Source organism: Pan troglodytes, chromosome 1 (assembly GCF_028858775.2).
Source record: "Pan troglodytes isolate AG18354 chromosome 1, NHGRI_mPanTro3-v2.0_pri, whole genome shotgun sequence".
In the NCBI taxonomy this organism is placed as follows: domain Eukaryota; kingdom Metazoa; phylum Chordata; class Mammalia; order Primates; family Hominidae; genus Pan; species Pan troglodytes.
The window spans coordinates 202,462,760-202,479,188 of NC_072398.2; the positions used below are offsets into that span (position 1 = coordinate 202,462,760).

Consider the following 16,429-nt stretch of genomic DNA (forward strand, 5'->3'; position numbering starts at 1 on the left):
CCAACATCAGGTACTGACAGAACCTTTAGCTTCATTTCCTATCTATCACATCCTCCCTTCTCTTCCCACACAATCTCCTTGCCAGACCCACCAGGCCAGAATGCTAACTGTCCTCTCCATACCATTTGCATCTCTTTACCTGGAACGCCTTCCCATCCCTTATCCCACTGGAAGAACATCTACTGGTGTCTCAAAGTCACCTCCTCTGATCCCTCCTCCATCCTGAACTAGTCATTCTCTCTGAGAAACTGGGACAGACTTTTGGATCACAATCACTTTAATTTACATGCCTGTCCACCATACCAATCAACTTCCTAAAATATGAGCCCCTGGGGGCACCGGCTAACTCACTGCATCTTCCATATGCAAAACCCTTTTACTCCTCACAGGAAGCTGAAGAAGGCAGCACTGTCACTCCTATTTCACAGTTAAGGAACTGAGGCTCAGAAAGATAACTTTATTGGCCTAAGTTCACACAGCAAGTAAAGGGCAGCCTAGAAAAACAACCCAGGCCTATCTGACTGATTCTGAAGGCAGACCGTGGTCCAGGCAGGGGCTAAGGCAGCCTGGGCAGGCCTCCCCAGTATCCCCTATGCACTTGGCCAAGTCCAAGAAGCAGAGAGCAGAAGCCAGCTGAGAAGGAGAGGATGGTGAGACCAGAGAGGAGACAATGAGGCAGCTAGAGCCTGAGGGAAGGTGGGGTGGGTGGTGACAGATCCACCCACAGATGTGGGGAAGGACAGTGGCGACAACTCCCTGCTGTGGTGGAGACAGCACCTGAGTGCTCTTTGAGTCCCAGAGGCTTCCTCTCCAAAATGGAAGACTTGAGGCCCTGCACTGGGCTGGCAATCGCCAGGGAAGGGCAGGGGATGGAGGGCCACCTTCTATTTTTTTTTTTTTTTTGAGGTGGAGTCTCGCTCTGTCACCCAGGCTGGAGTGCAGTGGCGCGATCTCGGCTCACTGCAAGCTCCGCCTCCTGGGTTCACGCCATTCTCCTGCCTCAGCCTCCCGAGTAGCTGGGACTACAGGCGCCTGCCACCACGCCTGTCTAATTTTTTGTATTTTTAGTAGAGACGGGGTTTCACCATGTTAGCCAGGATGGTCTCGATCTCCTGACCTCACGATCCACCCACCTCGGCCTCCCAAAGTGCTGGGATTACAGGCGTGAGCCACTGCTCCCGGCCGGAGGGCCACCTTCTAAAAGGTGGAACCCTGTTTCTGGTACCTGCCTGCACAGCCTCTACTGCACAAATGGGTCTTGTGTACAGACTTCTCTCACTGCTCTGGGTGTGTTTTCCTTTATTTGCTTTTCTTTTTTTCTTTTTGAGATGGAGCCTCACTCTGTTGCCCAAGCTGGAGTTCAGACTCACGATCTCAGTTCACTGCGACCTCCGCCTCCCAGGTTCAAGCGATTCTCCCACCTCAGCCTCCCTAGTGCTGGGACTACAGGCGCAAGCCACCACGCCTGGCTAACTGTTTGGTATTTTTAGTAAAGACGGGGTTTCACCATGTCGGCCAGGCTGGTCTTGAACTCCTGACCTCAGGTGATCTGCCCACCTTGGCCTCCCAAATTGCTGGGGTTACAGTCGTGAGCCACCGAGCCCGGCCTCTCTGGCTGTGTTTTCTTAACCAGGCAGTGAGTGTCTGGGCTGGGAATAAGGAGTTGGCTTTTGGCATCATGCTTCCCCACCCCGCCCCACCCAACACAGCTTCCAACTTCAAGGAGCATACAGTCTCTGGGAGAAGAGTGAGACAGTCACAGATAAGTCGGCTACAGAGTCAGCTTCCACCATCAGGCACTCCTGAATGCCCACAGCTGCCCTTTGAGGTGAGCAGACTCATCCCAGTTTTACAGCTAAGGGGAAGATGAGGCTCAGGGAAAGGTGACCCAGGTCACAGAGAGGTGGAATGAAATCCCAGTCTCATGACCATGCTCCACCAGAGCTGGAGCTGCCCTACCCCCACCTCACCTTCCTTATTTATTGAAGAAAGTGGGTAGGCACGCCAGTCTAGACAGTCTGCCCGGAGCCTGGTGCTCCTGCCCTGACCTCCAGTGACCTCACCACAGCCTCGATTTCTGTAAAAGGAGACAGAGCCCTCCCAGGCCACTGCAGCTGTGCCCTCCGTCCCCCACGCCAGGAGGAAGAACTTGCCTGCCAGACTGAGGCTGAAAAATCTCTTTGTGTGAAAGGTCCCCAGGAGGGAAGGGAGGAGAGGGCTCATGTGTCAACAGTATACATTTGGTGAGCTGCTGTTATGCCAGGCACACAGGTGGTATATTTCACACTAGGAGTTTCTCACCTGGGATCCCCGTTCTATACAACCTGTGCCTGGGCCTATGTGTTCATTTTTCCTGGGGGAAGGGACACACAACTTCACTGCTTTATGAAAATTATAGGATATTACTATTCGGGAGGCTGAGACAGGAGAATCGCTTGAACCCGGGAGGTGGAGGCTGCAGCGACCGAGAGCACGACACTATACTCCAGCCTGGGCAATAGACCAAGATTCTGTATCAGAAAAAAAAAAAAAAAAAATTGGCCGGGTGCGGTGGCTCACACCTGTAATTCCAGCACTTTGGGAGGCCGAGGCAGGTGGATCATCTGAGGTCAGGAGTTCAAGACCAGCCTGGCCAACATGGTGAAACCCCATCTCTACTAAAAAAAAAAAAAAAAAAAAAATACAAAAATTAGCCGGGCCTGGTGGTGTGTTCCTGTAGTCTCAGCTGCTCAGCAGGCTGAGGCAGAATTGCTTGAACCTAGGAGGTGGAGGTTGCAGTGAGCTGAGATCGCGCCACTGCACTCCAGCCTGGGTAATAAGAGTGGAAACTCCGTCTCAAAAAAAAAAAAAATTATATCCTCACCACATGCCCCCTACCATTGCTTTACAGATAAGGAAACCAATGCTCTGGGGGACTGGGTGGGTTGCCCAAGGGCATCTGATGAGAAAGTTGTAAAGATGAACAGAACAGGATTCCTGCTCTTGGGATGTCTTTGAAACAGGAGCCTCGTGAACTCCTAATTCATCTGTCCAGGTTTCACTCTGATACCCTTCTTGGGGGAAATCTTCCCTGCCTCCTCCACCCCGCAGAGTTCCTTAGTCTTGCACACAAGACGCTTCGTGACCCAGCCCCTGCTGTATCATCTTGTTACTCTCCTCTTCCAGTCACCTCAAGACCTGTGGTATCCCTGACCACAATACCTATACCTTCATGCCGTTGCATGTGCAATCCCTCTGCCTGTATCACCCTAATCCCACTACCCTCAGACTGCCTGAAAAACTCTGTTCCTTCAAAACCCCATTCAAGAGTCACTTCACCTGGAAAGCCATCCCTGAGCCTCCTCGGCAGGGTGGGGGATCCCCCTGAGGGCTCCCCGTAACACCCCACACACTCAACTTCTGCTAGGGCACACAAGTCACACGTGGTCGAAGTTAGGTCAATATGTGACGTATGAATGACTTGCCAGTAGCGTCCGTCGCCTGGGTTCAAGGGCATAGTTCGCTAATGACACGGGCCTGCTCTTCTCACTACTGTCCCCCAGCCCCGCAAGAGAGGGACGCAATAAATGGCCAGCAAATAATCTGCTGACAGACTGAGCTGCTGCGGAGTTCAAGACACACGGCTCCCAAAGGTCCACAGCGGGAGACCCTCGAGCTCCTACGACCCACCCTCTCCCGGGCAGGGCTCCCTCCCCGATCTGCAAACCGCCTTCTCCAAGCGCATGCCGGACAAAACCATCCTCCTCGCGGCAGAGACCCATCCCCCGCCCGGGCGGCCGCGCGCACCCGGCCCGCCGCGCTCGCGCAGTTTGAATCTCCCGCCTGCGCGGGCGCCGCGGTGCGGGCGTGAGAGGCGCGGCGGCGGAGGGGCCGCGCGGCCCTAGCTCCAGCGAGGCGGCGCCCTGCCGCCGCTGGAGCGCCCCGCGGGGCCGGGGAATCGCGAGCCCGCACCGCGCCTTCCTGCCTCCGGGCTTCACGTGGGGCCAGCGCCGCGCGACACGGGCGAGAGCGGGCAGCGACCTAGGCCCGCGTGGACCGGCCCGTGCTCCGGATGTGGCCGCTCCGCTTACCGCCCTCTGCCCGGACCCTCCGCGCGTCCCAGGCGAGACCTACCTTGGTGCACGTCGGCCACAAGGAACTCCGGCGCTCCCCGCCGGGCCGCGAACTGCCCCAGAGCATGCGCTCTGCAGGCCTCTGGCCCCGACCCGGGTGAGAAAGGAAAACAAAGAGCCCGGCGGCCCCTGGCGGCCATCCCAGGATCTGCATGTGGCGCGCTCCCGGGCTGGGGGAGCCCTTGGCCAGGCTGGCTCCCCTGGCCCGGTTCCAGTGGGCGTGTATTTTGGAAACCCCAAATCGGGACACGTGGACTAACAACCAGAAAGACTCCTTGAGTTCGGTCTGTTTAGGAAAATCTTGTGCGGTAGGGTCTGTACGGAGAAAAAAGATACTCATCTTCCCTACCCTCAAGAGGGCATGGAGAAGGTTGAAAAATCAGACTACCAACAACCACACAACGCTATGACAGGGATACCCAGAGGGGCATCTGACTCAGTCCGGGGCTTAAGAACAGCTTTCCAAGTTAAGTCTAGGGGGGCAGGACATCCTAGGAGAAGCGACGTTTGCAATGACAGGGAACCACGAGAACCCAGGGAGGTTGTGGGAAACTGCCAAGTAGATGGGAGTAGAGGGTGCCTGTGGGAGTGACAGATCATGGATACAGGGTCTTGTGTGTCTAAGGGGTCCAGCCTCTATCCTGAGGCAGTAGGGATATATGGGAATTTGGGCACGGGAATGGCATGATCAGATTTTTTTCCCCGTGAGTTAACATCAGATGGGTATGTGCCCATGTCTTAACAAGGTTTGAGGGAGGCACATCTCATATGCGTGTGAACACCCAGTCATCTTCTTATGAGCTACAAGAACATCCTAATATGATCAGATCTTATAGAACAAAATAGAGAATGGACTTGGGGAAAACGGGAGCCAAGTGGGGAGGAGCAAGAGGAATGAGAGAGACCAGATAAAATAGAAGGGTGTGAGTTGGGGTTGGGTTAGAGATGGAAAACAGGTACCAAGAAAAGACTGTCTCTTGTTAACACACCCATTCTTCAGGATGGATACAAACAGTTCTTCAGGATTTCAGGTGTTCCCTGAAACCCTTGCAAAGGACGTTTTCTCGATTTCATGTTGATTCAGACTCTGAGTCATTCTACGGCACCCAAAGTCTAGATGGACACTTTTGATGAGTTCTTACCAACTGAACTGAACTTTTTTTTTTTTTGAGACCGAGTCTTGCTCTTGTCACCCGGGCTGGAGTGCAATGGTGAGATCTCGGCTCACTGCAACCTCTGCCGCCCAGGTTCAAGCGATTCTCCTGCCTCAGCCTCCCAAATAGCTGGGATTACAGGTGCCTGCCACAAAGCCTGGCTAATTTTCGTATTTTTAGTAGAGACTGGGTTTCGCCATGTTGGCCAGGCTGAATTTCTTATATGCAGAGCCTGCCACAAAGCACTTCCCCGTCTTCAGGGTTTCTTACCTCTCCAAGTTTACCTCTGCCTCCATCATGGACTCCTCTTTTGGATGATGTACTGTGAAATTTCTCCAACTTTTAACCCTGGGATCTCTGATCTCTCTCTCTCTCTCTGCTGTCTTCCTCCAAGATCTTACACATTCATGTAGCTTCATGTAATAATAATAAGTGATTATTATTATTATTGCCTATTTTGTAAGACCCTTTATTTTGTTAACTACAGAAACATCCATGTCAGCTCATTTGTTCCTCACAAAAACCTCATGGCAGTTGGAAGATAAGAAAACTGAAGTTTAAAGAGGTAAAGCAAGTTTTCTGGGGTCTTCACACAAGTGGTGGAAGGAGACCTCAACTCTTTTTTTTTTTTGAGATGGGGTCTCACTCTGTTGCCCAGGCTGGAGTGCAGTGGTGCGATCTCGGCTCACTGCAGCCAGGTTCAAGCAATTCTCCTGCCTCAGCCTCCCGGGTAGCTGGGATTACAGGCGCCTGCCACCACACCCAGCTAATTTTTGTATTTTTAGTAGAGACAGGGTTTCACCATCTTGGCCAGGCTGGTCTTGAATTCCTGATCTCATGAGCCACCCACCTCATCCTCCCAAAGTGCTGGGATTACAGGCGTGAGCCTCCGCGCCCAGCCTTAATTTTTGTACTTTTAGTAGAGATGGGGTTTCTCCATGTTGGCCAGGCTGATCTCGAACTCCTGACCCGCCCAGGCTAGAGTGCAATGGCACGATTTCAGCTCACTGCAACCTCTCCCTCCTGGGTTCAAGCAATTCTCCTGCTTCAGCCTCCTGAGTAGCTGGGATTACAGGCGCCTGCCACTATGCCCAGCTAATTTTTGTATTTTTAGTAGAGACGGGGTTTTACCATGTTGGCCAGCCTGGACTTGAACTCCTAAACGTCAGGTGATCCACCCGCCTCAGCCTACCAAAGTGCTGGGATTACAGGCGTGAGCCACCGCGCCTGGCCATTTTGTGTATTTTTAGTAGAGACCGGGTTTCACCATTTTTGCCAGGCTGGTCTGGAACTCCCGACCTCAGGTGACCTGCCCATCTAGGCCTCCCAAAGTGCTGGGATTACAGGCATGAGCGACTGCACCTGGCCTTTATTTTTATTTTTTTAGTTTTGTATTTGTATTTTTTATTTTATTTTGAGATGGAGTCTCATTCTGTTGCCCAGGCTGGAGTGCAGTGGCGCAATCTCGGCTCACTGCAACCTCTGCCCCCTGGGTTCAAGCAATTTTCCTGCCTCAGTCTCCGGAGTAGCTGGGATTACAGACACGCACCACCGTGCCCGGCTCATTTTTGTATTTTTAATAGAGACAGGGTTTCACCATGTTGGCCAGGCCGGTCTTGAGCTCTTGACCTCAAGTGATCCACCCATCTCGGCCTCCCAAAATGCTGGGATTACACGTGTGAACTACTGCGCCCAGCCCCAGTTGTTTGTCTCAAGAGTCTCACTCTGTCATCCAGGCTGGAGTGCAGTGGCAGGATCTCGGCTCACTGCAACCTCTGCCTCAGCCTCCCGAGTAGCTGGGACCACAGATGTGCACCACCATGCCCAGCTAATTTTTTTTTTTGAGACGGAGTCTCACTCTGTTGCCTAGGCTGGAGTGATCTGTTGCCTAGGCGTGATCTCAGCTCACTGCAATCTCTGCCTCCTGGGTTCAAGCAATTCTCCTGTTTCAGCCTCCCGAGTAGCTGGGATTACAGGCGTGCACCACCACGCCCAGCTAATTGCCCATCTAATTTTTGTATTTTTGGTAGAGACAGGGTTTCGCTATGTTGGCCAGGCTGGTCTTGAACTTCTGAGCCTCAGCAGTCAGCCTGCCTTGGCATCCCAAAGTGTTGGAATTACAGGAGTGAGCCATTGCAACTGGCTGATATGGAGGTTCTGGCTGTAATAATGTACTGTGGGTTTTATAACATATATAAAAGTAAGACACATGACAATATCAAAGACTATATAGTGAGAAATGGAAGAAATATATTTATTTTTATTTATTTATTTTTTCTTTATTTTTTTGAGACGGAGTCTTGCTCTGACCTCGTGATCTGCCTGCCTTGGCTTCCCAAAGTGCTGGGATGGATTACAGGCGTGAGCCACTGTGCCCAGCCGGAAGATTCTTTTTTTTTTTTTGAGATGGAGTTTTGCTCTTGTTGCCCAGGCTGGAGTGCAATGGCATGATCTCGGCTCACCGCAACCTCTGCCTCCCAGGTTCAAGCAATTCTCCTGCCTCAGCATCCCGAGTTGCTGGGATTATAGGCATGTGCCACCATGCCCGGCTAATTTTGTATTTTTAGTAGAGACGGGGTTTCTCCATGTTGGTCAGGCTGGTCTTGTACTCCCGACCTCAGGTGATCCTCCAGTCTCAGCCTCCCAAAGTGCTGGGATTACAAGTGTGAGCCACCACACCCGGCCGCCAGAAGGTTTTTTGTTTTGTTTTGTTTTTGTTTTTTTTTTGAGACGGAGTCTCGCTCTGTCGCCCAGGCTGGAGTGCAGTGGCGCGATCTTGGCTCACTGCAAGCTCCACCTCCTGGGTTCATGCCATTCTCCTGCCTCAGCCTCCCTAGTAGCTGGGACTACAGGCACCCGCCACCACGCCTGGCTAATTTTTTGTATTTTTAGTAGAGATGGGGTTTCACCGTGTTAGCCAAGACGGTCTTGATCTCCTGATCTCGTGATCCGCCCGCCTCGGCATCCCAAAATGCTGGGATAACAGGCGTGAGCCACCGGGCCCCGCCTTTTTTTTTTTTGAGACGGAGTCTTGCTCTGTTGCCTAGGCTGGCACGATCTCAGCTCACTGCAACCTCTGCTTCCAGGTTCAAGCGATTCTTCTGCCTCAGCCTCCCAAGTAGCTGAGACTACAGGGGAGCACCACCACACCTGGCTAATTTTTTTTTTTGTATTTTTAGTAGAGGCAGGGTTTCACCATATTGGCCAGGCTGGGGAAGATTCTTATACTACAAGTGAACTGGTTTAATATCAATTGAATGTGGACTATTGTAAGTTAAAAATGTATAATATGGCTGGGCATGGTGACTCATGTCTGTATTCCCAGCACTTTGGGAGGCCAAGGTGGGAGGATTGCTTGAGCCCTGGAGGTCAAGACCAGCTGGGACAACATTATGAGACCTTGTCTCTACAAAAAATACAAAATTTAGCCAGCCATAGTGGCACATGCCTGTGGTCTTCACTACTCAGGAGACCGAGCTGGGAGGATGGCTTGAGCCCAGGAGTCCCAGTTTAAGGCTGCAGTGAGTTATAATCTTGCCACTGAACTCTGGCCTGGGTGACAGAGTGAGACCCTGTCTTAAAAAAAAAAGTAAATGGCCTAAAACACTCCAATTAAAAGGCATAGACTGTCATATTGAAAAACCCAACATGTTACCTACAAGAAATAAAATTTTAAAATAAGGCCAGGCACGGTGGCTCATGCCTGTAATTCTAGCACTTTGGGAGGTCAGGGCAGGCGGACTGCCTGAGCTCAGGAGTTTGAGACCAGCCTGGGCAACATGGTGAAACCCCATCTCTACTAAAATACAAAAAAATTAGCCAGGCATGGTGGTGCATGCTGTAGTACCAGCTGCTCCAGAGGCTGAGGCATGAAAATTGCTTGAACCTGGGAGGCAGAGGTTGCAGTGAGCTGAGATCGCATCACTGCACTTCAGCCGCGCAAACCCCATCTCTACTAAAAATACAAAAAAATTAGCTGGGCGTGGTGGTGCGTGACTGTAATTCCAGCTACTCCGGAGGCAGAAGTTGCAGTGAGCTGAGATTGTGCCACTGCACTCTGGCTTTGGCAACAGAGTGAGACTCTTGTCTAAAAAAACAAAAGAGGCTGGGCGCAGTGGCTCACACCTGTAATCCCAGCACTTTGGGAGGCCGAGGCGGGTGGATCACAAGGTCAGGAGATTGAGACCATGGTGAAACCCCGTCTCTACAAAAAATTAGCAGGGCATGGTGGCAGGCACCTGTAGTCCCAGCTGCTGGGGAGGCTGAGGCAGGAGAATGGTGTGAACCCAGGAGGCGGAGCTTGCAGTGAGCCAAGATTGTGCCACTGCACTCCAGCCTTTGGAGACGCAGTCTCCAAAAAAAAGAAACTAGCAAGGATAGATTTGAACAACACTAATACAACAACAATAATACACTTTCAAGTAGCCCATAGATCAAAGAATAGAAAAGGAACTCAAAAATATTTTGAAATGAATTAAAATGAAAACAAAACATACCAGAATTTGTGTGTTGTTAACAGTATCTGGAGGAAATTTATAGCACTAAATGCCTACATTAGAAAAAAAGAAAGGTCTCCAATCAATGAGCTCAGCTACTAGCTTAAGAAACTAGGAATAGATGAGCAAACTAACCCCAAAATAAGCAGAGGAAAGAAAATAATAAAGATAAAAACAAATCAATAAAAAAGAACACAGAAAAATTAAATCAGCCAGTGCTTGCTATATGGCAGGCACAGTACAAGAATAAGTACTGAGTTTACATATGCAGTCTCTTGAGGATCCTCCAAGTAGGTTAGATGGACATAAAATGGAAAATAACCAGATCAGAATACTAATGACCATGAAGAATGATCAAGGTGCCAGCCTGCCTTCAAGAGCCAGTGAGGCCATTGTGGATCCTTAGGGAAAGGGGAGGTGAGGATAGTGGCTAAGAGATCAGGCTCTGCCGGGCGTGGTGGCTCATGCCTGTAATCCCAGTGCTTCGGGAGGCCAAGGCGGGTGGATCACCTGAGGTCAGGAGTTTTGAGACCAGCCTGGCCAACATGGTGAAACCCTGTCTCTACTGAAAAAAAAAAAACAAAAATTAGCCGGGTGCGGTGCAGGCGCTTGTAATCCCAGCTACTTGGGAGGTTGAGGCAGGAGAATCGCTTGAACCCAGGAAGCAGAGGTAGCAGTGAGCTGAGATCACGCCACTACACTCCAGCCTGGGAGACAAAGACTCCATCTCAAAAAAAAAAAAAAAAAAAAAAAAGAGATCAGGCTTGAGGCTAGGCGCAGTGGCTTACGCCTGTAATCCCAACACTTTGGGATGCTGAGGCAGGTGGATCACTTGAGGTCAGGAGTTCGAGACCAGCCTGGCTAACATGGTGAAACCCGTCTCTACTAAAAAATGCAAAAAAAATTAGCCGGGCATGGTGGCGTGCGCCTGTAATCCCAGCTACTTGGGAGGCTGAGGTGGGAGAATTGCTGGAACCCGGGAGGTGGAGGTTGCAGCAAGCCAAGATGGCTCCATTGCACTCCCTCCTGGAGACAGAGTGAGATTCGATCTCAAAAAAAAAAAAAGCTGGGCATGGTGGCTGACGCCTGTAAACCCAGCACTTTGGGAGGCCGAGGCGGGCGGATCACGAGGTCAGGAGATGGAGACCATCCTGGCTAACATGGTGAAACCCCTTCTCTACTAAAAATACAAAAAAATTAGCCGGGTGTGGCAGCGCGCACCTGTAGTCCCAGCTGCTGGGGAGGCTGAGGCTGGAGAATGGTGTGAATCCGGGAGGCGGAGCTTGCAGTGAGCTGAGATTGTGCCACTGCACTCCAGCCTGGGCGACAGAGCGAGACTCCCTCTCAAAAAAAAAAAAACCAAAAACAAAAAATTGGATACTGTATCCTTGGTTCCTGAGAAGTCACAAAAGAATGTTATTTAATAAGTGATCATGCTGCCGCACTCCATCTAGAGACCCTAAGAAGCTTTTCACAAATACCAACTCCTTTGTCCTTATTACAACTCTATGAGGTAGTTTATCATTCTTATTTTGTGAACATGAAATTGAGGCAGAGGGGCTGAGTAACTCACCCAAAGTCTCATGAACAGCAAGTGGTGGGATCAGGATTCAAACCCAGTCTAGTACTCCTAAGATAGGCAACCAATACTGTCTGCCTACACAAAGAACAAGGCCAGAAGTGCCTGTTTGGAAAGTCTAAGAAAGGGGTATTGCAAGATGAAGTTTAGCAGAGTGGGACCTGAACACCTACTGACAGCTTTGCTTCACCTGTACCTTGCAAGTCAATAGAAATTCATTCATTTCCTGCCCAGCACTGCAGTTACCCAAACCCACCTGAGAATATGGATTGAAAACATACTAAAACCACTGGTTCAGAAAAAAATCACTTTACTCAGGTGAGATCTATGTAGTTACAGCAGGACACGGATGGGACTGGGCATACACAGACGAATGGGACTGACTCATCTGGCTTCTTCCTGAGCAGGGAATTTGATGCTTGTTTCTGCAGAGGTGCCACTTCTAGTTGTGGACTTGGACAATTAGTCTTTTGGTTCCTGGGATTCCCCATTGGAATATGCTGTATTAAAGCCCACTTAGTGCTTACCTAGAACAGTGCCTGGCACAGGTAAGCACAAATACAACTGCTTTAGAAAGATGCCTTTTTTTGAGACTTAACTCTTGTCACCAGGCTGGAGCGCAGTGGCAAGGTCTCAGCTCAGTACAACCTCCATCTCCCGGGTTCCAGCAATTCTGCCTCAGCCTCCTACAGGTGCACACCACCATGCCCAGTTATTTTGTATTTTTAGTACAGACAGGGTTTCACCACGTTGGCCAGGATCTCTAGATGTTGTGACCCGCCTGCCTCAGCCTAAGTGGTGGGATTACGGGCGTGAGCCACCAAGTCTGGCTGCATTTAAGATGCCCTCTTAAACACTGCCTCACTCCTCTTAGCTTGTAAGAAAAATCAAGCTGTGTTCCCCCACAATCATAGCTAGTAACTAGCTTCCATTCTCCAACCAACCCTGCCCTCAACACCTTGACAAGCAAGCTCTACAGTCCACCAAACTCCAATCTCACCCACCTCTCTCAAACCTGTCCCCATCAAGTTCCAAATGGCTTAACGGCTGTCCCACTTCCCTATGCCAGTAGGTCACTTTACCTTCTAGATGATCCCCCTTCAGGGTACTGAACATTTATGTTGGCAGCCAGTGCAGGGGGCTTGACAAAGTTTCCATTATGACTCACGTCATGAGGCAAGCAATTCTGGCAATCTTCAGGCGGAGGTGCACCAGGTAGTAGAGGATCATACAACTCATCAGCTAGGGATACAACCTCCCATTGCTACCATCGATTTTTCCTCCACTACATTGCAGGAAGCTAAAGAATCGGTCTAACTCATCTTGCACTCAACCCAGACTTACGGTCCTATTGGTCAGGACCTAATACCCATTTTCCCAATAAACTGCCAATATAAAGTGAACCCAAGGGGGACCCACCTGAGACTAGGTTTCAGGGCCTTTAGAACTGAAGCTATCATGCTAGTTTCCTTCAACAGTACCATTCAGATTCTTGGCTGATGTCACCACAGCCACCTCCACAAAAATGAACCAGAAACATGCAGTCATATTTATTTTAATTCATAAATACATTAACATAGCAGATTAGGCAATTTGTTAGGTAAATTACAAATACATTAGAAATCATACAAAAGTGGCCGGGCAGGGTGGCTCACGGCTGTAATCCCAGCACTTTAGGAGGCTGAGGCGGGCGGATCACGAGGTCAGGAGTTGAGAACAGCCTGGCCAATATGGTGAAACCTCATCTCTACTAAAAATACAAAAATTAGCCAGGTGCGGTGCTACACGCCTGTAGTCGCAGCTACTTGGGAGGCTGAGGCAGGAGAATCGCCTGAACCTGGGAGGCGGAAGTGCCTTCTGGCCAAGCAGAGTCACTTCTGTGGTTCTTAAAGTATGAATGAGGTGTAAGAATGTGCATTCCTAGCTAAATGCCAAATTCCAAAGCCTTTAGTACAAAACAGCAGACTTTCTGCAAAACAGGTCGACTTTTAAAAGAGGTATGAGGGCTGGGCGTGGTGGCTTACGTTTGTAATCCCAGCTACTTGGGAGGCTGAGTTTGCAGCCAAGATCGCGCCACTGCACTACAGCCTGGGCGACACAGCAAGACTCTCAAAAGGAGGCATGAAATGCACCTCAATCTTTTGCTCCAAGTCTGCCAAAGATTGTCAAACCCTCCCTGTTAAAAAAAATCAGTTTACCTACTCTCCCTTCTATATAAAGGACCCTAAAATTAAATGTCAATGTCAAAATGCGAAGTGCAGATCGTCTTCTCTCCTAAAAGAAAAGAAATAATGATTAGACTCCTGAAGATCCTACTTCAACTTAAAATCTAGTATACTAGATATGTTTCCTGCATGGTTTGTCTCCCCAGTCATTGTCCACAGGACTCTGGGAAGCTGTAGGAATATGCAGGCGCAGACACGAGGCCCAGCTTCATCTTCAACGTTGTGGAAAGGGACTGTACATCATGGGGCAGAGCCCTAAGCTCCCCTATGCCACTTGGACAGAGCCTGGGGAGAGTGACCTCCCAGGGTATCCACGTTGGAATGCTCATTAGTGAGGAATTGGAGTAACTGACAAATCCAATATTGCTAATCACCCACAGTATTTTCAAGGGCTAGTATCTTTCTCAGCTCAGGCTACACATGTAGATAAAGCCAATTAGGCTTCCTACAGTTCACTAGGGCAACTTTTACTACTTTGCACTTTTAATGAGCTGACTAAAAAAAGCAATTTTTACAGAACAGAGCATATGTTGAAGTTATGTCAACATGCCTACAAAAATGCAGCAAAGTCGATATTTGGCTATTGCTCTGAGAATGATTAAATGCCTCAGAGGTAAATCCTGACCAACTAGAATAAAAGTCTCTTCAATCCTATTTCCATTACAGAAATCATTGACAAAGAGCTGATAAGCAAAAAACAATTAGCAGATTTACTTACCAAATAAGAGTTACTTGGAATCCTTAACAAATCCTGCAAAACAATATATTAATCTATTAGTACAGCAAAACCCTAAACTTTTTCAACGAGGGGCCTCATGCTATCGTCTGGGGTTGGAGTACAGTGGCACAATCATAGGTCACTCCTGGGCTCCAGCGATTCTCCTTCCTCCAGCTACCTATCATCATGCCTGGCTACTTTTTAGCCAATTTTTCTTAAACATGTATTAAGACTTCAATCCAGCCAGGTGTGGTGGCTCACGCCTGTAATCCCAGCATTTTGGGAGGCCAGAGGCTGGCGGATCACGAGGTCAGGAGTTTGAGACCAGCCTGACCAACATGGTGAAACCCTGTCTTTACTAAAAATACAAAAATTAGCCGGGCGTGGTGGCGGGGGCCTGTAATCCCAGCTACTCAGGAGGCCGAGGCAGGAGAATCACTTAGCATAATCACTTGAACCCGGGAGGCAGAGGCAATGGAGTGCGCCACTGCACTCCAGCCTGGGCAACAGAGCGACTCCATCTCCAAAAAAAAAAAAAAAAAAAAAAAAGACTTCAATCCAGATTCAGTGCTCTAGAAGAGCTGTTTCCTGCATGGTTTGTCTCCCCAGTAATTGTCCACAGGACTCTGGGAAGCTGTAGGAATATGCAGGCGCAGACACGAGGCCCAGCTTCATCTTCAACGTTGTGGAAAGGGACTGTACATCATGGGGCAGAGCCCTATGCTCCCCTACGCCACTTGGACAGAGCCCGGGGAGAGTGACCTCCCGGGTGTATCCACGTTGGACAATCAGTGTAACGCATAAATTTACAGAATCTAATAGGAAACAATTTCATCCATTCATGTTACTACAGATCTTAAACAAGAAAGCAAACGAGTTTCCACCCTGTCCACAGTGGGGTGTTAAAAAAAAATCGGTTTCTAGACTGGTAACATGCATATTCAGCTATTCTAATTACTTTACAATAGGCGGTTAGTACGATGCGGAAGGTACCGCAGAAGCAAAGACAACAATTAGGCCCAGCTATCCTAAATTCAAATGAAACACGTGGACTTGTTAATTACCCCCAAATCGGCGAGGCACGATGGCTCACGCCTGTAATCCTAAAAATATAAAAATAAAAATGACCCAAATCACAAAAATACGAGAAAGCATAATTACGAAACGTAATGCTTCCAAATTATGAAAATCTTCGGCCTGGCGTGGCGGACCACAAGGTCAGGAGTTGGAGACCAGCCTGGCCAACATGGTGAAATCCCGTCTCTACTAAAAATACAAAAATAAGCCAGGCGTGGTGGTACACGCCTGTAGTGCCAGCTACTCGGGAGGCTGCGGCAGGAGAAATGCTGGAGCCCAGCAGGCGGAGGTTGCAGTGGTACGATCAAATAAAGAAAAAGAAAAATTGAGAAAATTCTTAAAGGCAAATGGGGATCCAGAATAAAACTGTGCAATTCTATTGAGAACGACAATGTGCCTACTATGAGGCAGTAAGATAAACAATGGGGGTGGCGGTGCACCTTCAGAGGGTCGCCGGGTCGGGCGGCAGCCCTGCGGGTCCCGAGGTCTCCATGGCCCACTTCTGGCCCAGGACCGTCTAACGCGTACTTTAGAGTTGGGACGGATGCCGCCTAAGACACCCATATATAGTTTTAAATTACATGATTTCCGGCCAGGCGCGGTGTCTCACGCCTGTAATCCCAGCACTTTGGAAGGCCGAGGGTGGTGGATCACCGGAGATCAGGAGTTCAAAACCAGCCTGACCAACATAGCGAAACCCCGTCTCCACTAAGAATACAAAAATTGGCCGGGCGTGGTGGCACGTGCCTGTAATTCCAGCTGCTGGAGAGGCTGAGGCACGAGAATCGCTAGAACCCGGCAGGCGGAGGTTGCAACGAGCACTGCAGTCCAGCCTGCGTGACAAACCGACTCCGTCTCAAAAAAAAAAAAAAAAGTAAGTAAATAAAATACTATATGATCCTCCTAGGGAAGCTCGGCTACTGATCTATAGCATTAGACCCATAACTCCGGTGGCAAGCATCTGATCACACTTACCAAGGAGAAGAAGCGACCACTGCGAATCTGTCTCCAAGAGGGAGAGCGAACGCGAAGCATCCTTATTTAAACCTTACGAAGTGCCCGGAAGTC

General features: G+C 49.6%; 1 protein-coding gene, 1 long non-coding RNA gene and 3 other non-coding genes across 20 annotated transcripts in view; all 5 read right to left on the reverse strand.

Moving 5' to 3' along the window:
* RCC1 (regulator of chromosome condensation 1) overlaps positions 1–12,494 on the reverse strand; it is a 29,288-nt gene extending 16,794 nt beyond the window's left edge. For 2 of the 16 annotated variants that reach the window (XM_054669345.2, XM_063793625.1), the window contains exon 1: positions 4,071–4,116. Coding sequence is in view for 5 of the 16 variants with exons in the window: in XM_009451579.5 (XP_009449854.4) it covers positions 4,114–4,452 (339 nt within the window). In the remaining 11 variants the exon portion in view is untranslated. Of the gene's footprint in view, positions 1–3,318; positions 3,795–4,070; positions 4,494–5,536; positions 5,680–12,345 lie in introns of those variants that run through there. The other 14 variants (XM_063795037.1, XM_063792358.1, XM_063792773.1 and 11 more) reach the window with 13 other exon arrangements.
* On the reverse strand, positions 4,826–4,925 carry LOC112207533 (small nucleolar RNA U13). The gene has a single exon (XR_002941977.1). It is a non-coding gene; the product is annotated as a small nucleolar RNA U13 (small nucleolar RNA).
* Positions 12,495–13,136: 642 nt separating the features above from the next.
* On the reverse strand, positions 13,137–16,429 carry SNHG3 (small nucleolar RNA host gene 3 (non-protein coding)). Its single transcript, NR_038066.1, has 3 exons — positions 16,337–16,429; positions 14,285–14,317; positions 13,137–13,615 (listed from the first exon to the last, which is right to left on the reverse strand). It is a non-coding gene; the product is annotated as a small nucleolar RNA host gene 3 (non-protein coding) (long non-coding RNA).
* LOC112207093 (small nucleolar RNA SNORA73 family) lies at positions 13,683–13,886 on the reverse strand. The gene has a single exon (XR_002941564.1). It is a non-coding gene; the product is annotated as a small nucleolar RNA SNORA73 family (small nucleolar RNA).
* Positions 14,864–15,068, reverse strand: LOC112207094 (small nucleolar RNA SNORA73 family). Its single transcript, XR_002941565.1, has one exon. It is a non-coding gene; the product is annotated as a small nucleolar RNA SNORA73 family (small nucleolar RNA).